This window comes from Limtongia smithiae, assembly GCF_038497785.1.
Source record: "Limtongia smithiae strain NRRL Y-17922 unplaced genomic scaffold V1518scaffold_3, whole genome shotgun sequence".
NCBI lineage: Eukaryota > Fungi > Ascomycota > Lipomycetes > Lipomycetales > Lipomycetaceae > Limtongia > Limtongia smithiae.
The window spans coordinates 397,365-421,135 of NW_027117624.1; the positions used below are offsets into that span (position 1 = coordinate 397,365).

Genomic DNA, 23,771 nt, shown 5'->3' on the forward strand with positions numbered 1-23,771 from the left:
CAAGAAGTGAGAGCGACGCAGCACGGTCACGTGAGCACGCGAACCCGAATCCGAACACGCAATTTTATGGTTTAGCGCGCCTTATTCGCGTTCTCGGTCTTACAGAACTTTTGTCCGTGGTCCCTGCCCTCTCGTTCTTCGAGATATGCGAATCTTTGCTGGCTCTCGTCTTCTCTCTTCCTCCGCACCACCCCAGTCCTCCTCCGCATCCTCCTCCGCCATCTCCGCCGCCGCAATGTCTGCCGCCAAGTCCCTGGCCGCGGCCGTGTCGCCTGCGCTCCCCTTCCCGGTGTCCACGGACATCGCTTCTATCGACGGCCCGGAGTATCTTGCTCCGCAGACTCTCGTCGAGCTCACGGCCTATGCGCTCTCCGACGCTGTCTTTGCTTACTCACCCGAGTCCTTCTCCCTCGATGACCCTCTCGCGCGCTGGGCTGAGGCTCGCCAAGCCAATGGCTTTGGTGTCGTTCCTCTGCTCAGCCAGCTCGAAACTCGTACCGGTTCTGGCGCCCTGCCTCTGGGCTATATCTTGTCCACGAAACTGCAGCGCGTTTTTGCTGGGTCTCCACGCTCAATTATCGCCTCCTCGGGCTCCCTACCTGCGCTCACCCCCGTCCTGAACGAAATTGGCTACCTCTTGTCTTCGCTTCCTGCGCCCATTGCGCTCTCTGTGTCCGCCGTTGATTACTCTGCCATCACTGGCGCATATGTGTCCGACTTTGTCACTGCTCTTGACACTGCTCGAGATGCTGGTCTTGCGCTTGTGTCATCTATGCGTGTCGGTGAGCTCCAGCATATGGCTCTCTACTCTGCCCTGCTTGCCTCCGCACTTCCCACCATCCACGTTTACGACGGCGTTCGTCTCGCCCGCGAGTGCCAGCGCGTTGTTGATGTCCTCGGTGTCCGTCGTCTACACGATATCTTTGTTCGTCTTGCTACCGCCGCTGCTAGCGACAAGACCCTTCTGCGTGTCGACAATGTTGCCAAGGCTCAGCGTCTTCTCTCCGCTGTGAACTCCGAGCTCGGCACTTCTTACCGCATGTTCGAGTACACCGGCCACGATCAGCCTGATACTGTGCTCGTCCTACTTGGCGCTGCCGACGCCGCTATCGCTGCGGATGTCGCTCATGAGCTCGCTGATCTTGGCGAGAAGGTCGGTGTTCTCGCTATTCGTGTCGCCGCTCCGTTCGGTGATTCGCAGTTCTTGAACGCCCTGCCTCGCTCGACTAAACAGATTTTCATTTTCGGCCAGGTGCGCCACGAGGTGCAGGTCAAGGACGTTGCTGTTCACTCGTCTCTTTACTCCGACATCTTCGCCGCAGTTGTCATGTCTCCCGACTTCCCTGCTGGTGCCCGCCCGAAGCTCATAGACTTAAAGTACACTCGCGAGCAGCAATTCTCCCCCCGCTCGTTCATGTGGGTCTTTGAGCAGATTATCCGCGGCGTGGCTTCCATCTCCTTGACGATTCCTGATGTTGTGCTTGCCAACGAGTTCTCTACCGTTGCCTCGTTCGACCTGCTGCAGAACCAGGATGTTCATCAGGCCATCTTCTGGTCATTGGACGACAGTGTCGCTGTCAATGCGCCTGCTCGTATCGCGCAACTGCTGTCTCTGGACTCAACTCGCAACACAACTTTCTACGCGAGCTATGACAACCAGACACTGGCTGGCCTCGTGCAGTCTGAGCTTCGGTCCTCCAAGCGTACTATCGACACTGCTTTTAGCGTTACGAACGCTGATGTTGTCGTCATTGGCGACGAGCGCGTACTTTCTGCTTACAACGCTGTTAAGGTCTTGAAGTTTGGCGGTTCCCTGCTCATTACAACTGGCGCCAAATTCGAGGATTTTGCGGAGAAGTTGCCATTCCAGGTAAAGGAGTTGCTTGTGTCTAGAGAGATTAACGTCTACACTTTCAACATCGCGGATGCTGCTAAGGACGACAAGCTGAAGTACTCTCTTTTCTTCCAGCTTGCTTTCCTTAGAATTGCGTACCCTACGTCATCTGCAGAGGACTACATTGGCAGACTCGCCGTGTTGAATTCTAACACTTCTGAGATTACCGCTTCTACTGTTACTGAGCTCGTCGAACTGGTACAGCCGCTTCTGGTTATGGCTACCGTTCCGAAGACTTGGGAGTTGAAGGATGACAAGGAAATCGGCGTTCTTCCTATTGTGCCAGTCGTCGACAGCTTTACCCCCAACATGGAGAAGAACCCTGAGGAGCCTGTTGTACAGGTGGATTCGTGGCAGACCGCTGCTAAGCATCTTGCGTTCAAAGAGGCCTACGACTTCAAGGAAGAGCTTCGTCCTGATTTGCCAGTGAAGAACTTCGTCGCCAAGGTCAAGGAACTCAAGAGACTTACACCTGAATCTTACGATCGCAACATTTTCCATATAGAGTTTGATATTAGTGGTACCGGTCTTAAGTACGAAATCGGTGAGGCTCTTGGTATTCACGGACGAAACGACGCTGCGTCGGTCGACAAGTTCATTGCTTGGTACGGATTGGATCCGGAGAAAGTTGTACACGTGCCGTCGCGCGAGGATGCATCTCAGTACGAGTACAGAACTATTTACAGTGTTCTTCTTGAGAATCTCGACATGTTCGGAAAGACCCCCAAAAAGTTCTACGAGGCGCTTGCTGAATATGCCACGGATGAGAAACAGATGGCGCAGCTTTTGAAGCTTTCCAGCGCCGAAGGTGCTGAGGAGTTCAAGAGACGCTCGGATGAAGACACTTTGACTTATGCCGATGTGTTGCACGAATTCGACTCTGCCCACCCGCCGTTCGAGGACCTTGTTGCCATCGTCAACCCGTTGAAGCGCCGTGAATACTCGATCGCGTCGTCTCAAAAGGTACATCCCAATGAGGTTCACTTGCTCATTGTCGTCGTCGACTGGGTGGACAGCAAGGGCCGCAAGCGCTACGGTCAGTGCTCGCGCTACATCTCACAACTCAAGGTCGGCGAGGAGCTCGTCGTGTCCGTAAAGCCTTCCGTCATGAAGCTGCCAGCGTTGACGACGCAGCCGATTATCATGAGCGGCCTCGGCACCGGGTTAGCGCCGTTCAAGGCATTCGTCGAAGAGAAGGCATTCCAGCTTTCGCAGGGCAAGGAGATCGGTGAAATCTTCTTGTATCTTGGCTCTCGTCACCAGAAGGAGGAATACTTGTAGGCGATTTTGCTGTGTTTGAGTTCTGAGTGCTTAGTTACTGACTGGTTACAGGTACGGTGAGTTCTGGGAAGCTCACAAGGCGGCTGGTATCATCACGCATATTGGCGCTGCGTTCTCGCGTGATCAGCCTGAGAAGATCTACATCCAAGATCGCATGCGCGAGACTATCAACGAGCTCGTTCCTGCGTTTGTTGAGCATCAAGGCGTCTTCTATCTGTGCGGGTACGTATTTTCCTATTTGCAATCGATAGTGTATATGACTAACTTCGGACTTAGACCCACCTGGCCTGTTCCGGATGTGACTGCGGTGCTTGAGGATGTCGTCAAGAAGGACGCTGAGGACCGAGGTGTTAAGGTCGACGCTGCCAAGGAAGTCGAGGAGCTGAAGGAGAAGAGCAGATACATTCTTGAAGTTTACTAGAGTGGATTATTTATGCGATAATATGGCTAGCCAAATGATTTATGATTGCATGATAATTCTGTGTCTCTCTTTGCATTCGTACTTGATAGAGCTAGAATAGTTGGTTATCACAAGCATGAATTGATTTATTTATTTCTCTTCTGATCACAGCTACAGTCAATAAGATTGCAACTCTGCTGTTATAGTATGTCGAAACTATACAGCATGTCGTCTGCCCGCGAAGCTTGCCGTTTTTGGCGTCTGCGGTTACCCATGGCCCGCGACATGAAGAATATGCACGCCATGAAGGCCAATATCGTGAGCGGTGCGGTGTACAAGAAGCTAGTCGCCGACAGCCCTACCGCTGCGGCAGAAGCAGGAGGCGATGGTAGTTGCTGGGAGCGAAGGAACGGTACTGGGGCTGTGAAAATGGCGGAGTTGCTGAGGGAGCGTCCTAGGAAGTATGCGAGTCTGGAAATCGATGTCGCGATGGGCCATGCCGCGTATATGACGGCGAGGACTGAGACAGCTACACAAGCAAAATGGTTAATGAGGGTGCTGATACGGGAAAACGAATTAACTCGCTAGTCGCACAAAGTCTCATCGCGGTGCCGTTGGTCATGGCCAAGAGTAACGCAACTGCGGCCATCATTGCTCTACTGGCAAATCTGATGCGCGAGGTGAGTCCAAATACACGCGTCTCCGCGGAATCCAGTGACGCGACAAGATCATCAACCTTGCGTTCGGCGCGGTTTAGTGACTCCGACACGCGCGCCGACGCGGCGATGGAGGTTGCTTCGACGGAGAAAATTGCGTCATTAGCGGTGTATTGCAAGTCTGAAAGCGCGGCGGAGAGCGAGAGCGCAATGGAGTTAGCGTCGTGCAGGTTTTGCAGAGCTGAGATATGTTCTTGCGATAGGGTGGCGAGGGAGTCGTGGCTTCGGGCAATGTACGCAGCTAAACCCTCCTTTGAATCGCAAGGTTAGTATAAAAGTTATCGTGAGGTCTAACAACGGACGAACATGTGTGTTTGTGATGTCTGTAGATTCACGAGCAAGAGAATCGATTGCAGTGGTCAAATTCTCCAACGATGTGGCGATGGCTGCAGTGTAATTCTGCATCAGCACATGGAGATGCGAGTGCATCGCAGACGCAAACGCGAGAGATGAGGAGTAGTGATCATCTAGAGTACCAGCGTACTTTGACGATAGTAGCTCGAACGTTCTATAACTCTGTAGATACTCAGATTTTAGCTGGGCTTTAATGGAAAGACACATCCTCCTATAGGCAGATACCTCGTCGATGTGACCTTGGAGAGCGACAGCGATGTCGTCAGCCGTCATGACTCTCGTGATCGTGCGTTCGAGAACAAGGAGCATCTCCTCCAATTGGATGTTCAAAGTCTCCGCAGAACGTGAGCTCATGGCCTCTATACGCGCATCAAAACCGATAATACTGTCTTCAACGTGCTGAAGAGTGCGTCGCCATGTCACGGCTATCTCGGACAGCGTTTCGGTGCTGGCACCCTCTGCTGTGGCGAGATGATCGCGAAAGAGATGTAGCGCATGGGCCTGGACGGCCGTCAAGTTCTGGTGGAGTCTTATGACTTCCTCTAAAAAGGTGTTACATGGTTTCTGCATATCAACGACCCAACAACAGAAGAAGTACCTTTTTCGTGATTGCGCCGCTCAGCATGACATAGTGTCGCCACGGATCTGAAGTTACCACTGAACGACGTCCAGAGCTGTGGCGAGTCGCTGAGATCACGCAAGCACGATTTCCGTCTCCCTTTTGTGTCGACCTCCCAGGCTTGCTTCGTGTGTATGTCGAACAAGCAAGCGCGCGGTGGAGCAATGTTTGCGGCCGACAATTCACAGATTGTCAACAACACTGCGTGGCTAACACGCTCTTGTGTGGTCATGATCTCACATGTCGGCAAGATGTCCTGTAACACGTCTCGGAAACACGATGGCGGCGGTGCAAGGTCGCATAATTGCGCGTACACGGTGCGCACGGTGCTAGTTTTTCCGTCCGCGTAGTCAAAGGAAGCAAGACAAGATGAGTAGGAGTCCACAAGGGAGAGCGATAGTGGATCAAGATCGTATATTTCGCTGTGTGAGAGCCGAATCTGACCATTGTTGGGTTTGATTTGATTGTCAGTAGATGACGGCAGCGGCGATGATGATCTGCCGAAGGCAAAGCCAGAGAATGCGGATGCTGGTGTTGGACCGACGGATGTAACGAGTACGATTGTTGCAGATGCCGCGGCAACAGCACTGACGACAGTGCGTAGGCTGTTCATGTTCGTTGTAGTTGTAATTTTGTGATTGAGCCGGTGCTGCCACTTTATGTATGCTGACGTTCGCGTGGATTCGTGCGACATGGTGTTTGATAGGTCGGTGAGTGTGTTTGGTGGTACCCGGAGTCGGGGTACCAGTGTGTCGGGTTATAAATTGATGCAGGCCATAGGTGGCATTGCATCAACATCGAAACTGCCTATACAAATAGATTGTATGCGAGAACGAGAGAGCTCGTTGGAGCCTAGCATCGCGTTGCGTACATAAGGCCATTGTTCCGCACAGATTCTCCAGAGTTTAAATGCGGTGCAAGTCAGTCATCTCAATCTGTGATGCAAGCAGCGATCTTGAATACGCGTCCGGGGTCACCGAACTTGTATGCACACATCACCAGCATTTCCTGTTCTAGTAAGTCCCAATCTTGTCGTGCAGCGGATCTTCCGCGCGCGAAGGAGCTGAGGCTGGTGAGAGCCCCTGAGCGGCAGTGTTGCTGCCCGCCACGACCCCTGGCACCGCTTCTCCGACAGTATCCCTCTGCCCCGTCCGCAGACAGAAATACCATTTGTTTGTACTGTGCAAATCGCTCGAAGAAGGGCACCATAATCGGAGTTGAACATGTAACGATTACTGTGGTGAGCAACCGCGCGGAGCGGCTGCTAAAACCAAAGAGCGCGCTCGGCAAGTCCGCACCGCCCATCTTCTGGGCCGCGTGCCACAACGCCGCATCTGCAGCTTGTCGTTTTCCGGACTGCGTGGCTTATCTCTCCAGCGCCCCACGCGCGGCAAGTGGCCTCTCTGTCCTCCTTTGCTGCAACTCTTGGAAAGCCGCTCGCTGGGTGGTGTCCTTGTAAGTGCGGGCGTAGAATCCGATGTTATATAGGATACCGCGCGGTGATGGCAGCAGCGACGAAGAGACTGCTCTGCCCCGGCAGGATCTCGGCACAAGATTCGAAAGCTTTGGCGTCCCGCCGCGCCCTTGAGCCCTGATGTAGGGTCTTGTATCTGCTGGTTGTGCTGCACGCGCGTTGCGCCCGCGGGACCTCCTCTCGCCTGTTTGCCGTCAGCTCTTGTGTCAACACCGCATGTATGCCCAGCAGCTACGCAATATATTAGCGGAGTATGAGATTGCAGGCTGGAGCAGGTTGACGGAGGAAAAGAAGGACCCTTGCAGACCACGGCTTATGCGGAATTGAGGGCTCGGAATCGCGCTGCGCAATAAGCTTTTCTACGTCCAAGCCACAATCTTCCTCACCAACCCCTTTGGGCTACGTCCTATCGCGACCCCGGCTTTCGCGAAGAGCAAGACAAGTCAAGAACAAAAGTAAATATGCGAGACTCCGGCCGGGCATATTCCTCTACCTCGACGCTAGCGCCAATAGTGGCCCCGTCCTCAAGCAACGGTCAGTGGCGACGAGAACAAAGTTCCCCAGGCTTAGAGTCGTCTTGTAAGGATCTCCTTTTGTTTTAGTTTCCTCTCCACTCTCTGTCTCGCTGCCGCGTCGCGACGGAAAGTCTTCTCTTCTGGCGCATGCTCATATTTCGGTGATCAGGGTTAGCGAAGGCCGCAATGCATCTACTGCATTTTCTGAAGTTCTTCAAATGGAACTTGAAGGACCAAATCGTCGAGGTGACCAAGTATCAATGGCACATGGGCTTCTCTTCTTTTGGCGGCCCTGTCGTTCAGTAAGTCTCTCTTGTTTTGCGGGCTAACTAGCCACTCGACTTGAACTGTTCTTTTGAATGCATACTGACTTCTTGTGCCAGATTTCAGAATGTAAGACCCTCTACCATTCATGCTAAGTTTTCTTACGCATCTGTTAAACTTGCCGCTACAGTTCAATAAGCTATTCGTGGAGAAGTATGAATGGCTGTCTGACGACACCTACCAAGAGCTCTTCGCAGTCGCGCAGGCCCTTCCTGGTTCCGCCTCCACTAAGCTGCTCTTCATTATCACAATCTTACACACGTCATTAATCCCAGCATTGGTCTCGTTCATATACTGGGCTTTGCCTGGAGCTGCTGGCATGTTTGCTCTTGCTCTTGGTGTTGGACAAATTGGCTCGACACTTCCCGATCCTGTCTACGCACTGCTGAGTGGCTTGAATGCCGCTACTGTAGGAGTCATCTTTGTCGCCGCCATTCAGCTTTCAAATCGGTCTATCACCGACAAGCTCAGTTTTTCGCTTGTTTTCCTTGGCGGTGCAGCCGGTGTTTGCTATACCGCCTTGTGGTACTTCCCAGTGCTTATGGTTGCAGGCGGCACTGTTGCGGTTGTTTATGATTTGCGCTTCATCCAGCGGTGGTATGCTCGCAGCACGCAGAAGATCAAAAGGCGGTTCGCGAGACGTCGAGCCTCAGAGGAGCTTGAGCCCCCAAACTCTGTGGAGTTGAGGAGTTTGCAGGATGATGACGATCATGTGTGGCTTCCTGAAGTCTACCGGAACGTGTCCGAGAGTGCAAGCATCAACCCGTCACGAACAAGTGAATCAGGCGCTCCGACCGTGCGAAGACAGCCAATTTCGACATCTACGAAGCTGCGAGCATCTACGACCGTGCAAAGTGTGGACTACGAGACGGAGACATTGCCTGTTGTGGAAAGCACCATGGAAGACGAGCCTGTTGATGCCAGTGACGTACGTGCTGCCGTATCGGACGCCACACCAGAAATAGGCCAAGACCAAAAAAAGAGCTATCCAGTTTGGTTAGGTGTTAGTGTCGTTATTGGGTTTCTAATTTCGTTCGTTGTTGTCATTGTCATTCACGCCGTCGTAAAGGGCCTGCCTCTGACATTCAAACTTTTCGCGAATCTGTATTTGGCTGGTTAGTCCTCTTTCTATTTTTGTCTGCTCATGAGTAAGAGCTGCTAACACAATGAGTAGGCACAATTATTTTTGGCGGAGGTCCCGTCGTCATTCCATTGTTGCGTCAGTACATTGTTGCGGAGGGCTGGGTATCTGCTCGAGATTTCACCATCGGTCTGGCGCTGATTCAGGCATTTCCGGGACCAAATTTCAACTTTGCAATCTATCTAGGAGCATTGACCTATCACAACGGTGGATATTCGTCCTTCTGGGGTGCCGTGGTATCTTTTATTGCCATGTACGCGCCGGGTATGCTGGTCGCCGGTGGCATGTTCACCTTTTGGCACAAGCTACGTAAGTATGCTGTGATTACAAGTCTTTTGCGTGGTATCAATGCCGCTGCTATTGGTTTGGTGTGGACTGCTATCTATCGTATTTGGGAGAGCGGCTTCTTGTCAGACGCGAATCCGGATGGCATCAGTTTGGGGGAGGACCCATGGTGGACGGCTGTTGCAAGTACAGCATTTGTTCTTGGCAGAGGCTGGAGCGTGCCTGCTCCATTTTCAATCTTCCTTGGAGGACTTATGGGCATCATCTGGTGGGGTGTGACTGGCGATTCATGATAGAAGATAATTAGTTGTTGTATGTTTGGTTTGGTAGAGTTACTGTCTTCTGGGAGGTATCCTCTAGGCATGATTATCGGATTCTTGGATAAAGCGAGCACGGATTATGAATTTATGAATGTTGCTGTTCCGTTTCAAGGTAGATGCATGAGAAATTGGTATCTTACATGGCAAACAGTTTAATTTGTCGTCGCGCGAACCGCGGATGAGATGTGCGGCTCGTCAATTACGTCAGAGCGCATATCCCGCAGATCAGAACTTTCCAATGAGCGCGCTCTGTTCGGCGTCGTGACCGCGTGCGAGACACGCTTGCTAAATCTCCCCGTGAGCCTGTCACGAGCGCATTCCATACTGTATCTCACATGGATGCTCAGGATCGTCCGATCATCGTGTGGACCGGCGCTACAGCCGGCCTCGGATACCTCGCCATCGAGCAGCTGCTCTATGCCTCGGCAGAGCATTCGGCGTCTAATCACTTCTCATATTCCGGAAATGACTCTACGTCTGGGTCTACCTTGTCTGTTGGAAGCTTTGGATCTGGAGGCGGTAGGCGCTGGTCCTCGACCGAGTCCCGTCGTCAGTCAGGCTCGCTCGACCGGACAGGCAGGTCGATGTCCACGGAGCGGCGGAGCAACCTTGACGGTACAGTTCAGAGCGGGACAACGCGGAATCGGTCATCATCCAGCGTATCCGGGCGGTCTTGGACCGCAACGGAGGTACAACCAGTACACCTGATATTGGCAATACGCGACGAGAATAGCCAGAATACGAGTCATGCTATACAGAAATTCCGAATCTTGGCGGATCAATGCGGGTCGTTTATCGAGGCAATGCGTAAGTCTCCCCTGCTTGCCTTTCTTATCTCTAGACTGCAGCCTAACTTTGTATAGCATGCGATTTTGGCGACTTTAAATCAGTTCGCAACTTCGCCGCGAGAGTTTTGGAAGAATATCCTAGAATCACGAGTTTGGTGCTCTCCGCATTTATCGAAACATATGGTCCGCCTTCGTACACAGACACGGATCATATCGAGCGCAGTATATCCGTGAACCACTTTGGCCAGTGGTTATTAACAGCCGCGCTTGCCGATCATGTCACGCATCGGATTGTGTTTGTCGGGAATTCAAGCTATAAAAATGCTGGTAAGCGCTGGTCCATATGCCGATATTCCGATTCAGATCTTGACACGTGGCAGACCTTCTCGGGATGATGGCGTCGACAAAGTTGAAGCCGCTAAAGACGTCGGCGCCGATTCAAGTGGCAGCAACTCGAGCTATGCAGGCTATGTGCATTCCCGGGTGGACGAACTACTTCAAACAGTCCGATGTTGATGTGCTGTTAGTTACGCCACCTGATGTACTATTACCATCTCAGTCTTCCATGGACTCTGTATTTCACGCGATTGGTACTAAGGTCGGTCTGTCGTATACTCCGGAGCAGGGTATGTATGAAAGGGATCTTCATTGTGGCTTGCAGATTTCTCACTTACAGTATAGCTGCGACTCTCGTTCTACGATGTGTTTTGTCTAGTGAGTACCATGGACAGTCTGGTCGTTGCATAAATCGGTATGGAAAAGTTACCGAACTTGATTTTCGCTCTATACGCATGGACCCCTACGAAATGGCGTCGACAAAGTGCAGTGGTCAATCTAATTCAGCTACCGGTAACCGTAGAAATGGCTCTCGCCGCAATACCGGCAGCAGACGGAATGGTCACAACTCTGACGGTGATCCCGTATATGACGATTTGGTCGATCTTAACATACAGCAAATAGCAGCTCAATTTGACGACAGCTTGTCGCTGAAGTTGGATGTCGATGTGATGATTTATTGGAACTGGACTTGCCAGATAACCAAGGAGTTCGAATTATTAGTTCAGACTAATTAATTTGTCGGGTCGGATTTTGTTTTTATTATTCTAAAAGTCTTTCCGGTTGTGGTGCTCTTTTCATGGTCAGTTAATCGGTTGTGTTCAGATTTGTTCTCAACATTTGCGTGGAGTTAAGTTAGGCCGAGGTCTTTCTGTCAAATTGGTGTTTCCTTCGGTTTCTCGACTTAGAAGCTCTTGTATATTTTCGGTGGTGTATGTAGCTTTAAGCCTGAGTTTAATGATCGATTTCGATTATGTCGTGTCTGAGCGAGTCATTATTGTCAACTTGCGAGCCTGGCTGCTTTCGGTCGATGCTGAACGCCTGATTTGTAGACTAATTAACCTAACCCGAAGATTCTGATGAATTACGAGCCTAGTGGCTGGCTCATACGGTTGCGAATATGTGGGCCGATTTACTCGTTCTCCTACATAGGCGGTTGGTTTGGGTGTTCCAAACTAGTTAAGTATTCTCTAGCACAGGCTGACTGTCAAATTTTGTTGATGATACGTTTGGCCCTTCAAGACGCTTTCTGTCATTGGGCTGTCTAAAATCCTTGGAATTTTCGTAAGTCACAATCCTATATTAATCGAAATTTAACTTGACACGTTTCTCTTAATATTTAGAAAAAGTAGTTACCTCTATAGCTTGCAATGCATGACTTCAGCAGTGGGAATTTTGTTTTGCTGACCGTTGGCGCTCGCCTGCATGCGAAGTCACCGGAGCAAATATGTAGTACACCTAAGAACATGTCAATCGCTCGCGCACCAACTCATTCAGATCGTAATCATTTAAGAGTTCATGCTTGTTCTAACATGAGCTATCAGAGGAATTCAAGCACTGAGTTCGAAGATGCGGTGTGATCTCCAACGATCTAGTGAGTTCTCGGCTCACGCTATCACGTCAACTACATAGTTCTGATGTCAGCAATTTGTCTTACTTGAGTAACGTAGCACTCATTGCTAGACACTAAAAAATTGTAAGCCGATCTAACCAACTCCTCAAATGACGGTACCATTCAGCAAAGTTTGTTATGTAGTCAAGGTCTCTGGGTAGTGGCGAAAGATTGTCACAGTGAGGAATAGCTCAAAGGCGGCAGCAACTGTTGTGGAGCACCAAATACTCTAAGCGATCAGAAATTTCTGCAGCCAGAGTAAGCTGTTTTCAGAAATATTTTGTCGAGCGTCGGCGTCGCTACTTGATTCCTAAATTACGAACTCCTTGGCTCGCACTGGTCTCTGTTTGTAGATACGGGTCGCTAGTAAACAAAATGCAGTTTTGAATGGTAACTGGCTAATACTGGCCTCTGATTCGATTGATTCGGTGGCAATTGCGTGCTGCAAACTTGACATGCCGCGGTCGTAGGAACCATCATTGGTCGTCGCTGCAGCACTCTGTATCTTCAAACTCTAGCTTTGCGAGCTGCGGCGGTCGAGTGATTTCTCCACGACCGGCGGCCGTCATACACAGACAGTTCTGCAACAACAGCTCTACAATAACAGCGCAAAGAATAAAAATGGTGTATTACTTTACGTCAAGCCACGAAAATGCACCGCGGCCAGTCACGCTCTATATGGGCAAGCACAAAGAAGAGAGTATGTGCACAAGCTTGAAGAAGAACCACGGAGCAGACTGATCTGACTCGCCATGCTTCATGCAGCTTTATCTAACATTACACTTGTCTGCAGATGAGCAGCTGATAAAGTACGGCTGCGACGAAGACGTGTGGTTTCATGTTGACAATCTCTCGTCGGCACATGTGTACCTACGTCTTGACCCAGGCGAGTCCTGGGAATCGATTCCCGAGGAAGTTCTCGAAGACTGTGCACAACTTACAAAGGCCAACTCCATCGAAGGCAACAAGCGTGACAATATCACAGTCATCTACACACCGTGGTCGAACTTACGCAAGACAAACGGTATGGCTGTCGGTCAGGTTGGGTTTCGCAAAGACAAAGTAGTCAGAAAGATTTTTGTGCAAACCCGTGTGAACGCAATTGTGAACCGACTGAACAAGACAAAAGTCGAGAAATTTCCCGACTATCAGGCCGAGAAGAACGAATACAACAGAGTCAAGATGATTCAAGAGCGCAAGGAACAAGCCGAACGATACAAGAAGGAGTATGAGGAAGCTGAAACCAAGAAAAAGCAAGCGTGGGAGAAGCAGCATGCGTACGACGAAATGTTTTCGGAAGAGAACCTCAAGAAGTCAAGTAACCAGAACCGGGGCGAAGACTGGGAGGACGACTTCTGGTGACTACTTACGGCATTTAAAAGATACAATATTAGATGTGAGAGGACATGCAAAACGCATTTGATAAGGAAGGACATAAATGCAAGTTATATATATACTGTACAACATCGACGACGACAATGTAGTAAACTTATTACTGTCCAGAAGTCTTGTCGTCAGTCTTCTTTGCTTCTTCCGGAGATTCTATATCCTCCTCCTCGGCCACCGCATCTGCTTTGTGCAAAAGCTCGCTAAGTTCGCCACTCAAAAAGAGTTAGTGTGAACATATAATTAACCAGCTAAACGAACTTACGATTGATGCATGGCCATGACAATATCGCAACCACCAACAAATTCGCCCTGCATGACGAGATGAGAATAGTGCCTTAATACTCGCTCGGAATGATAGAATCCTACCTTGACATAGAGCTGCGGGATTGTCGGCCAGTCGCTGTACTCCTTGATACCTTCTCGTAGCTGAGGGGATTCCAAAACGTTATATGCCGCAAACTTCTCGGGATCCACTCCCTCTAGTCCGAGAATCTGAATAGTGGCACGCGAAAATCCACATTGTGGTTGCTCCGGAGTTCCCTTCATGAAGAGCACTACTGGGCTGGACTTTGCGGCACTGTCGATAGCTTCGCGCGTCTGCTCCGACATGAAGCGCGCTTGCTGCCCTCGCATCACAAGAAACGGGAGGGATGTCGCAGCTCCATTCAAGAATGGAGACCGCAGCGTTGCGCCTGCGGCAAGTGAGCGCCACTGGAGTATCGTTAGTCGAGCTGTCTTACGGCGTCCGGATAGGCTGACACAGCTAAGTAACGCACCTTAGTGGCGGCAAAAAGACCACGAACAGACGACATTTTCGTTTCTGTATCGTATTCGTTGCCAAGGTTGGAGCAGTCTACGAGTGCGACGGGTTGAGGCAAGAACCACGGATTTGCTCGGGTCGTCTTCCGTTGGGACCTCGAGATTCGCTTCACGAAAGTGCGAGTTAACCCCGACATTTCTGCATTATTAAGCACATGACCACAGTTATCTGATCACGCATCTACTGCGAACAAGAAGCAACGCAAGCAATCAGAAGGAGGCAAGTATTACGAATAGATACTGGCTCTGTTACAAGTGCCCGACATTAGTACGACAAAACGCAGTGCTATTTCTATAACTTGGAGATTTGTTAGAGAGCTACCGCGGCATTTATGCTGTCTCAAGAAGAGCAAACAAATCTAACCTAAAATCCCATTCCATAGTCGGAGATGCCAACGGGAATAATAAATGTTCTTAACGCAGTTCCGGGCGAAGGTCGGAATGGAGTCACGGAGATTAATTGAAGCTCTACTACTCTGCTGCTTTGTCAAGCATATATGAACGCAGCACTCTAAAGAGTACTATGCAACTGATATCACTGGACTCGCAGTCAGACAAAAAAGTAAATGCCGTTGTAGCCAATGTCGAAGACTGCGGTGGCTTGTCTGTAGACCGTAGAGCTGATGATCTACAGAGCAGTGCAGCTATTTTGTGTCATCGCGCTTCAACGCCTGAGCCGCTCGCGACTTCCTCAACATTTTCGCCTCATCGCACTTTAACATATACGCCTTTTGCTCATCGCGACCTAAGATCCATACCACTGTCATCTAATGACCTGCCTGATTTGATGATCGATTGACTGCGACATCATTATAACTATTCTATTGACTTGACGCCCTCAGGGCTCGCGCCTGAGAGATCAGCGCTCACAATGGAGAACCACGAGCCCGTGCCTACGCAGCACAGCAATTACACTCCTACGCGCAGCTCTGTGTTTGATCTCAACACAGGTCATCTACATCGCTTGCGTAATACTCTCGGGCTGCCGTACTCTTCCGTGGCAGACTCTCCGGTACTATACTCAAAAGTCAACAATCTCGCCAGTCCATACACAATCACGCCTCGCCCGTCAACACGGCCACACGAGTCGTCACTACGTGTAGCCCAGTTCAAGTCAATATTTGCTGCAACAACCCCGTCACGACTACAGCAGCTGCATCCGCCATCCTCAACAGATCCAAGTTCCGCAGTCACAACGCCGCGCCCGGCTTCCCCCTGGCGTTCTTCCTTACAGACACCTGCCGACTTGTCGTTAGATATATGGCTGAACAGTGTGAAGTCTCGGGCAAAGCGTGCGCTGCATGAGAACGAGCAAAGCGAACAAGATTTCAATAAGCAGCTCGAAGATCAAGACCGGCGACAACGCGCGATGTTTACATTCTCCACGTCGATACTCGCGAGGAATGACGGAAACACGAGCAGCGGCTATGATGACCAAGAGGAATTGACTGTCAAGTCTAAGGCATTTGAAGAGCTTGAACGAGTTTTGCTTGAAAGCAAGAATCTCGAAGAGGCGGAGCTTGCCACACAACAAGAGCTACGTCGCAAAGGCTCGAGGAAATCATTCAAACGTCGTCGAGTCGAGAAACAGGTACCAATTGCGTCATACGCAATTGACTGTTCAAATAACACTGGTATTGAAATATACGAAGATTCTCAATCTCGTTCTGAATCAGAGTTGTACGAGGAACAAGACGATGAGGAGATTGAAGACGACAACGTCTATCGCGATGAAAATGAGGACCCTAACCAACACTCTGATCCCAACGAAGAATACAGCAATACCGAATCGGAAGCTGAGTCCGACGATTATAGCGAGGAAGCCTCGAACGAAGGTGAAGAAGTCGAGTTACACGAGGACAAGGAATCCGTAGAAAGAGGATCGGAGCGATATGATGAACATGACCGGGATGACGAGAGCTATTCTGAGGACGAGCAGACGGGATCTGAAACCAGGAGCAATCCTGAATTTGAGGCCGAGATTCACGGCCTTGAATCAGACCTCAATGCATACGACCAACGGCAAGATGGTCTCGAAGATTCGCCACCAGTGTTGGACCAATCGACCAGGCAAATTCACAACGACCTTATCAAGCTTGCCCAGGAAGCTACCAGAGTACTCGAAGATGTCGAGGCCGCGGACCAGCACATGCAAGCACAGACAACATCCACCGTTCCAGTCACTGATTTGGATTTTGGCGCTATTGATCCTTCCTTACTCGGTTATGGTAACACATTACTGGTTCCTCCCGACTCTACTGGATTTTCGACTTTTATGGAAATCCCAGAGGAAAGCGACTATCAGGAAGATGCGATTGGCGAGGTTTCCAATAATGTGGAAGAGCAGGACGAGGGTGAGGACGAGGAGCTAGATGTTCATCATACTGATTCCGCGTCAAATTCAGACGAGAGCGAGGAGATGAATGCCGAAGAGCAGGAGCTCGGCCAGTTTCAAGACGACGATGAAGGGGAGGAAGTCCGAGAGGAGCAAGCCATAGAGAATCAGCAGTTTGGCGAATATTCAGATATCGACGGCGAAGCATTGGATTCCCAAGGAGATGGTAGCGACGACGAAAATGATTATAACGAGTCTAGTATTGCTTCTCGAATCGACCCATCTCTACTTGACAGCTCTCATCTGCAAGAGGCCGACCAAGGTGACGAAAGTTCGTCGAGCGGCGAAGATGACGGGGATGAAGACGAGACTCAGGCTGGATTTTCATCTTACCCGCGTCGTATAACATCAATTCTGATTAGGTCAGCGCGGTATCAGACTGCCAAACACGAGGAAGAAGAGAGTGACGAGGACAATAGTGATGAGTACGACGACGAGAAGGAAGAAGAAGACGAAGACGAAGATCGCGGTGTACTAGAAGGTAATGGTTTTCACGGCGTTGTGATGGCGCACCCGCACTCTGGAAAGAGTAAGCCATCCATGACGGACTTTTCTAAGTACTACGCGCCACACAGAACACATCACGAGCAGGCATACGCTGAAGATGACGAGGGCGAGACCGACAAGGGAGAGAGTGGCGAGGAATCTGATGACTTTGAATCTGAAGATTGCGACAACGAGGAGACACTCCGACAACCGGCCGTTATAGACCTGTCAAGCGAAGGAGACGACCACAACGACGACGCAGAAGAGAGTGATCAAGAACACGTTTCGCCGGAGGACAATGAGCCGATGGCGTTGCAGGACGATCACGACTTGACAGGTTCGAGTGACAGTGAAGACGCAGAAGTCGAAGACGATTAATTTATGCTGTTTATTTTGTACAACTAGTTGCTGGATTTGCGATATGATTTGGGTGTGGGTATGTACGATATTTTGTTTTGTGTTGACTTCTCTGTACTTTAGTTAGGCTGTTCAACAAAATTGTTCCTTTGGGTGAAATATCTATGATTACGAGTCGTGGATGCTCACGCCTTTGACGAAGCAAAATGGCTTTCTTCCACCGCGTTGAGCGTTACATACTCCGGTTGGCCTAGCTAGTTAACTTGTGCACGCTAGATCTCAGCAGCACTATGACCTTATGACCAATGCACTGCAAAAGCTCTGTGTGGAGCTGCGCAGAAGTCCCGTTCATGTCTGATTAGGGTTTGCGCCGGGTTGTTTATTGATTTGCTGCGCGTGCGGCTCCGTGGCACAGCTTAGCAGTTCATATCACAATTACTGATGAAGCAGATCAACATGGTCCAGCCAAAATCGAAATCTGTTGTTTTGCTATTATACTCCTCTCAATTCCTTTGGACAAGACAGCCTCATGCCATGCAACTTCTTTCTTACTACCTTTCACTTCCTATTGATCTAAACTTCAACGCTACCTCGACTATTTTGCCTTCATAGCAAGTCCTCCCTTAGTGTGGCCGACTTGCCATAACTTTTTCGAATTTTTTGAATCTCAACCGCGAAACACGCAGCATGCTAGTAAGCTCTTACAGTAATGGTTTGTCCAGAATCACATCGCAATTAACAATCTCTTTAGGAACAGAAGGCGTCGCCAGCTGTACCCTCTGCACCGAGCGAGTCTTCTACGTTCTTCCGCTGTGTCACTAAGTTCTTTACACGAAAGGCAAGTACAATGTAATTTCAGTCATGTACACGAATAACTGCTGACTGCTACCGCAGCCTCGAGAATCATTCCCTTATGTCCTCAATGATCAATGGCACTTGAGCTCCGGCCGACTTGATGCTCCTGATGCCAATGCCACTATTTCCTTGCCTTCTGCCACATTAACGGGTCAGGAGTTTCACACTACAGATCCGCACTTATCACGACATGCGCAGAAGACCAGCGATAAAAGTAATGTCCGATCACGCAAATTCACAATGCAGACTAATCCTGCTGGCGCTTCTATTAGATTTTCCATCTTAAAAAATAAGCGTCGGTCAGCTAAGCCATTTGCCAAGTCGGTAGTTCCTTGTCGCAAATTAACTGCTCCGAGAGCTTCAGTGAAATTATTGTTTCGGTCACGGTTTAGCAACAGTACTGCATTTGCCAAGGCTTCCGTGAAACGTATTTTTGGATCTCGCGGAGTTGAAATTGTTGGTACTTCCGCTAGTAGTACGCCAAATACGGATCTTGGCGGAATATATGCTAGTTTACCAACCACTATAGTGATATTTGGTTCTACCTTTACTGATCATCATGGAAGAGTTGCAGACGTAGAGAATCCGTCGCTCGATCGTAGTGCCATTGCTTCTGACTATTTTTCTGATGTTTTTGATACTTCTGAAGTGGCTTTAAAAGTGTCGGAAGATATTGACAAGATATTGATCTCGAAGCAAGTTAGCGTAACCGTACCAAAGGTCGGCGACAGTGCTCTCAAGAATAGAGCTCCTTCTGAATTACACGAAGACAGCATTAAGACGATTTGTGAATCACGAGCTGGTAATAGTCGCTGTGTTGATTGTGAGGAGGGTAGAGAGTTATCTCTTGCGGACTTCGGCTTCTCTGAAGTATTCGTTGACATTGAGGCCGATGTGTTCGCCTCTTCGATAGGGAAGCCTCGGAATGATTACAGCATTTTCGAGACCGTGACTCCTATGTGTCGTGGCAAAGAGAATGTGTATGAATTTGATAATTTACGCTTGGTAGCCACCAGCGAATCCAACCCAGAGATACAACGTGGCGTGTCCTTTAAAGAGGTTACTGATCTTGAATTTTTGAGTGATTCAGAGTCTGATATTTTTGCCTATTCTCTTTCTGTACCGGAGAACCGCTATATGAATGTTGAGACCGAAATCTCTGTGAAGTTTCACAGGCAGGACGTTGATCAGGATATCACTAGCAGTCTTAGCGAGGACATAGGAGAAGAGTCATCTCTAGAGATTTCGAAGTCTCTCATAGTTCAAGCTGCGGCTTCTACAATGACGTCTGTTCATGATGATTGCTGCGACAACTACCCATTTGCTATTCCAGTTTCTTGGAAGTTGAACCAAGCCAATGTTATTGATGGCGTCCAGGACTGGCTTGCAGGAGCGGAAGGTTGCAAGAGAACTAACAAAGTGAATACCGTCTCACGGGTTATGGTGGGAGATACTCATCATCACGTGGAGACGGATTTGTATCTGTCTGGAGATGCATATATACCCATGCTGCATAACAGCCCTGCAACTCCTTGTGAGCTGCGATTCTCGGATATGGCGCTTGACGTAATGCGCTGGCTCGCAGGATATTCTCGCCAAACCACAACGGACTTGGAATTTGCTGAGAGTATCACTGTCGAAGGCGAACAGTTCAGTGAATGCGATGCTGTACTCCCGAGATGGGAACCGTTCGTGCAACAGCATGACAACGGCTCAGCTATATACACGCCACTTCCACGACTTTTAGCCAGACCGAATTTTCTATCCGTCGGTGTGCTACAACTGTTTAGAGGCACGAGTACTATTAACTCTGGCGTGCCAGCCGTATGAGTATTATGTACCAGTGAAGCTGCTGATGAATACCAGTCTATATCTGATTTGGAAGCCCCTTTTCTATATCTCTTGTGTAATATTCTTTCGGCTGTTGCTTAGTTTTGCTTGATTTTTTATCCATTTGTGTTTGAAGATTCATGTCGATTTTTTGCCGCGTTTTGCTTGATTTGCTTCAGTTTTTTAAGTGTGTGATGCGTTTGAGATAATGAAATAATATAAGCCACTCAGATTTTTTCAAGTCGCAACTCCTAGAAGAACTACTAGCAAGAAGTGATTTTTTGATACAGCTAGAGACTGCCCCTGATATATTATAAAACGTAAAACACCGGTTAATATAAGCTCGTGTATGAGTAGGAAGTGTACCACGGTGAAATCAAGGTCGCGCAATCTGAACTCGTGAAGTGCGCGGAAACCAGTTGGGAGTTCCAGAAATTTCAACGAGCTTGTCTGGCTAAAGAATCGAGAACTACGACGTCATCAGCCAGTAAAGAATGGTGTTTCGCCAACTTGCGCGAGTCGCTAACTATGGCTATGCGCACGGTCGGCGCGGACTGGCGAGTTTGGCGAATTTTTCGCCGGGGAGCACGCTTCACGGACACACAGTGCAGAAAACCAAGGAAGTGCCCGAGCTGGAACTGTCAGCAGTACTACTTCAGCATAACGCGACCGGAGCGCAGCACCTACACATTGCGCGAGAGGACGACAATAATGTGTTTGCAATTGGATTCAAGACGAATCCGCCGGATGCAACGGGCGTACCGCATATTCTGGAACACACGACGCTGTGCGGGTCAGAGAAGTACAAAGTGCGGGATCCGTTCTTCAAGATGCTGAACAGGTCGCTTGCAAATTACATGAATGCGATGACGGCGAGCAACTTTACGGTGTACCCTTTTGCGACGACGAATCGTGTGGACTACGAGAACTTGCGGGACGTGTACTTAGACGCGACGCTGCACCCTTTACTACGGCGGCTTGATTTCAACCAGGAAGGATGGCGACTTGAGCATACAGATCCGCGGGACGCGGAGTCGCCATTGACTTTCAAGGGCGTTGTATACAATGAGATGAAGGGACAGATGTCAGATATGTCGCATTTAAGCTATATTCGTTTCCGCGAGAGTATATACGAGAGCTTGCACAACAGCGGAGGGGACCCAGCGAAGATTACTGACTTGACGTACGAACAACTTCGCCACTTTCATGCGCAACACTATCACCCGTCGAACGCGAAAGTGTTTACTTACGGCAACTTCCCATTGGAGGAGCATCTTGCGCATATGGACGCGCGGTTCTCTGAGTTTCAGCGACGGGAGGTCGACGCGGAGGTCAAGTACCCGATCGAGCTGACGGAGACCAAACGGGTGGTGCAGCTGGGCCCAGCGAACCTGTACGCAGGCGCGACAGAAGGCAAGTACAGAACGTCGGTGACGTGGTTCGTGGGGCCTACGACAGACGTGTACGAAGGGTTCGTTCTGCAGGTCTTGACAACGCTGCTGACAGACGGACACGCGTCGCCGCTGTACCAGGCACTGATTGAGAGCAATCTTGGTTCAGAGTTTTCATCAAACACAGGATTGGATATGAACGCGCCGATTGGAATATACAGTGTTGGCGTGAACGGTGTCGACGAGGCGAACGTCGAGGTCGTGGAGCGCACGATCCGGGAAGTGCTGCGCACGACGTTCGAGGACGGCTTGGACATGCAGCGCGTTGAAGCGATTCTGCACCAGAGCGAGCTAGGACGGAAACACAAAAGTGCTGAGTTCGGCATGAACGTACTGTACCATGTGACCGCGGGATGGTTCAATCAGGTGGATCCGCTCTCGATGCTCGAGTACAACAGCGTGCTGGCACGGTTTAGAGAGGATTTGAAGAAGCCGCGATTTTTGGAGGGGTACATCGAGCGGTACTTGCTGGACGATAAGCCGTCCTATGTGTACACGATGGCGCCGTCGGAGAAGTACGAGGAGGAAGTCATCGCGGAGGAGGAGAACCGATTACGGACAAAGGTATCTCTGTTGACACCACAGGAACGAGCACACTTATACGACGAGGGCCTGCAGCTGCTGAAGGAGCAAGAGCAGACTGAAGATCTATCAAGCCTGCCATCTTTGCAAGTCGAGGATATTCCAGTGGCGACGAAGAGCGTGGCACTGGAACAAGGCTATATCACGGCGGCGGGCCAGGATACGAAGGTCCCCGTGCAATGGCATCCGGCGGCGACGAATGGGCTAACATACGTGCGAGTGTTGCTGCCTATGGACGATCTGCCGGGAGAGCTGCACCCATACCTGCCGTTGTTTACGGAAGCGCTTGCGAGTCTGGGAACTGCGACACGGACTATGGCGTCACTTGAGAACGAAATCCAACTGAAGACGGGTGGCATCTCGAGAGTATGCAGTGTCACGAACGAGCCTGGAGCACTTGACCAGGGGCACTTGAATTTGATTATAGAGGGATACAGTCTGGATCAGGACGTCGAGATCCTGTTGGATCTTATGCGGGTGCTAGCCACGGAAACGAACTTCGACAACTCGGAGAAGTTACGGACGCTGATTCTGGGCATGTCGCGAGGTGCCGTGGAGGTGATTGCCAGCGCGGGCGAGTCGTATGCGCTGATGGCGGCGTCGGCCGCGGCAGGTTTAAAGGCCGGGTCATGCGTGAACGAGACGCTGTTCGGTATGAAGCAAGTGTCGTTTATGACAGCGCTGGACGAACAGGGGGCGGCAGGCGTTGCGCTGGCGTCGAAGAAGCTGCGTGAGATTGCACAGCACGTCGTGCACAGCGCCGGCATGCGCGTCGCGATGACGTGCGGACAGGAAGCGATGGCGGCGAACGAGGCTGCGTTAGAGCGGTTTGTCGCAGCACTGCCTCGAGGCTCGACAGAAGCTGCCGCGGAGCTGACGAAGACGGAGGTGCAGCAGCGACTGACAAAACGATTCTACGAGCTCGCGTTCCAAGTGAGCTACTGCGGCGTGTGCGTTCGGGGTGTACCGTACACGGATCCAGACGGGGCTGCGCTGCAGATTCTGGCCAACCTGTTGACGCACCGACATTTGCACGGGGAAATCCGCGAGAAAGGCGGGGCGTACGGCGCGGGGGCGATGTACAATGCGGTGGGGGGCGTGTTTGGGTTCTATTCGGCGCGGGATCCAGACCCTGTGAACTCGTTGCAGGTAATAGCCGGCGCTGGCGCGCACGCAGCCACGCGGGAGTGGACCGACCGCGAGATCGCGGAGGCGAAGCTGAGCGTGTTTAGGGACGTTGACGCGCCGGTGAGCGTGGACCGAGAGGGAGGGATGAAGTTTGTGCACGGGATCACAGAGGAGATGCGACAGGCGCGGCGGAGCGCGCTGCTTGCGGTGGACGCGGCGGCGGTGAGGCGTGTCGCCGCAACGTATCTTGTGGAGGCGAGGCAGCGGGGTGTCGCGGTGCTGGGTCCGGCGGCGGCGCGGACGGGCGTGGTAGAAGACGCGGCCACGTGGGAGGTGCAGTCATGGCTGTGAGTGTGTTACTCTACGCGGCGTGTACGAGAGAGCTCAAAAGAGAGGTAACCCGACTCGCACTAATTGCTG

General features: G+C 50.7%; 9 protein-coding genes across 9 annotated transcripts; 7 read left to right on the plus strand and 2 right to left on the minus strand.

The window, feature by feature from the left end:
• The first annotated feature begins 112 nt into the window (after nucleotides 1–112).
• V1518DRAFT_413351 (uncharacterized protein) lies at nucleotides 113–3,741 on the plus strand. Its single transcript, XM_066903301.1, has 3 exons — nucleotides 113–3,171; nucleotides 3,227–3,397; nucleotides 3,452–3,741. Exons 1-3 carry the CDS (start codon nucleotides 146–148, stop codon nucleotides 3,594–3,596), a joined length of 3,342 nt encoding a protein of 1,113 aa, XP_066760644.1. The 5' UTR covers nucleotides 113–145; the 3' UTR covers nucleotides 3,597–3,741.
• Nucleotides 3,678–6,081, minus strand: V1518DRAFT_199201 (Tht1-like nuclear fusion protein-domain-containing protein). Its single transcript, XM_066900888.1, has 5 exons — nucleotides 5,244–6,081; nucleotides 4,871–5,187; nucleotides 4,598–4,807; nucleotides 4,170–4,542; nucleotides 3,678–4,104 (listed from the first exon to the last, which is right to left on the minus strand). The coding sequence occupies exons 1-5, from the start codon at nucleotides 5,956–5,958 to the stop codon at nucleotides 3,776–3,778; spliced, it is 1,944 nt and encodes a 647-aa protein (XP_066760645.1). The 5' UTR covers nucleotides 5,959–6,081; the 3' UTR covers nucleotides 3,678–3,775.
• An 830-nt stretch (nucleotides 6,082–6,911) lies between these two features.
• Nucleotides 6,912–9,467, plus strand: V1518DRAFT_413361 (chromate transporter-domain-containing protein). The gene is made up of 5 exons (XM_066903302.1): nucleotides 6,912–7,317; nucleotides 7,423–7,555; nucleotides 7,637–7,646; nucleotides 7,708–8,692; nucleotides 8,752–9,467. The coding sequence occupies exons 1-5, from the start codon at nucleotides 7,200–7,202 to the stop codon at nucleotides 9,294–9,296; spliced, it is 1,791 nt and encodes a 596-aa protein (XP_066760646.1). The 5' UTR covers nucleotides 6,912–7,199; the 3' UTR covers nucleotides 9,297–9,467.
• A 191-nt stretch (nucleotides 9,468–9,658) lies between these two features.
• V1518DRAFT_371443 (uncharacterized protein) lies at nucleotides 9,659–10,826 on the plus strand (the record flags this gene model as incomplete). Its single annotated transcript, XM_066901356.1, has 4 exons — nucleotides 9,659–9,817; nucleotides 9,920–10,130; nucleotides 10,187–10,438; nucleotides 10,492–10,826. 4 exons carry the CDS (start codon nucleotides 9,659–9,661, stop codon nucleotides 10,824–10,826), a joined length of 957 nt encoding a protein of 318 aa, XP_066760647.1.
• Nucleotides 10,827–12,445: 1,619 nt separating this feature from the next.
• V1518DRAFT_413371 (uncharacterized protein) lies at nucleotides 12,446–13,536 on the plus strand. The gene is made up of 2 exons (XM_066903303.1): nucleotides 12,446–12,759; nucleotides 12,853–13,536. The coding sequence occupies exons 1-2, from the start codon at nucleotides 12,681–12,683 to the stop codon at nucleotides 13,419–13,421; spliced, it is 648 nt and encodes a 215-aa protein (XP_066760648.1). The 5' UTR covers nucleotides 12,446–12,680; the 3' UTR covers nucleotides 13,422–13,536.
• V1518DRAFT_413372 (thioredoxin-like protein) lies at nucleotides 13,286–14,383 on the minus strand. Its single transcript, XM_066903304.1, has 4 exons — nucleotides 14,225–14,383; nucleotides 13,815–14,159; nucleotides 13,711–13,757; nucleotides 13,286–13,660 (listed from the first exon to the last, which is right to left on the minus strand). Exons 1-4 carry the CDS (start codon nucleotides 14,258–14,260, stop codon nucleotides 13,552–13,554), a joined length of 537 nt encoding a protein of 178 aa, XP_066760649.1. The 5' UTR covers nucleotides 14,261–14,383; the 3' UTR covers nucleotides 13,286–13,551.
• Nucleotides 14,384–14,935: 552 nt separating this feature from the next.
• Nucleotides 14,936–17,859, plus strand: V1518DRAFT_199556 (uncharacterized protein). Its single transcript, XM_066900891.1, has one exon. It carries the CDS (start codon nucleotides 15,139–15,141, stop codon nucleotides 17,524–17,526), a length of 2,388 nt encoding a protein of 795 aa, XP_066760650.1. The 5' UTR covers nucleotides 14,936–15,138; the 3' UTR covers nucleotides 17,527–17,859.
• A 333-nt stretch (nucleotides 17,860–18,192) lies between these two features.
• On the plus strand, nucleotides 18,193–20,190 carry V1518DRAFT_426160 (uncharacterized protein; the record flags this gene model as incomplete). Its single annotated transcript, XM_066905968.1, has 3 exons — nucleotides 18,193–18,198; nucleotides 18,257–18,343; nucleotides 18,400–20,190. The coding sequence occupies 3 exons, from the start codon at nucleotides 18,193–18,195 to the stop codon at nucleotides 20,188–20,190; spliced, it is 1,884 nt and encodes a 627-aa protein (XP_066760651.1).
• Nucleotides 20,191–20,437: 247 nt separating this feature from the next.
• On the plus strand, nucleotides 20,438–23,771 carry V1518DRAFT_199545 (peptidase M16C associated-domain-containing protein). The gene has a single exon (XM_066900889.1). It carries the CDS (start codon nucleotides 20,685–20,687, stop codon nucleotides 23,700–23,702), a length of 3,018 nt encoding a protein of 1,005 aa, XP_066760652.1. The 5' UTR covers nucleotides 20,438–20,684; the 3' UTR covers nucleotides 23,703–23,771.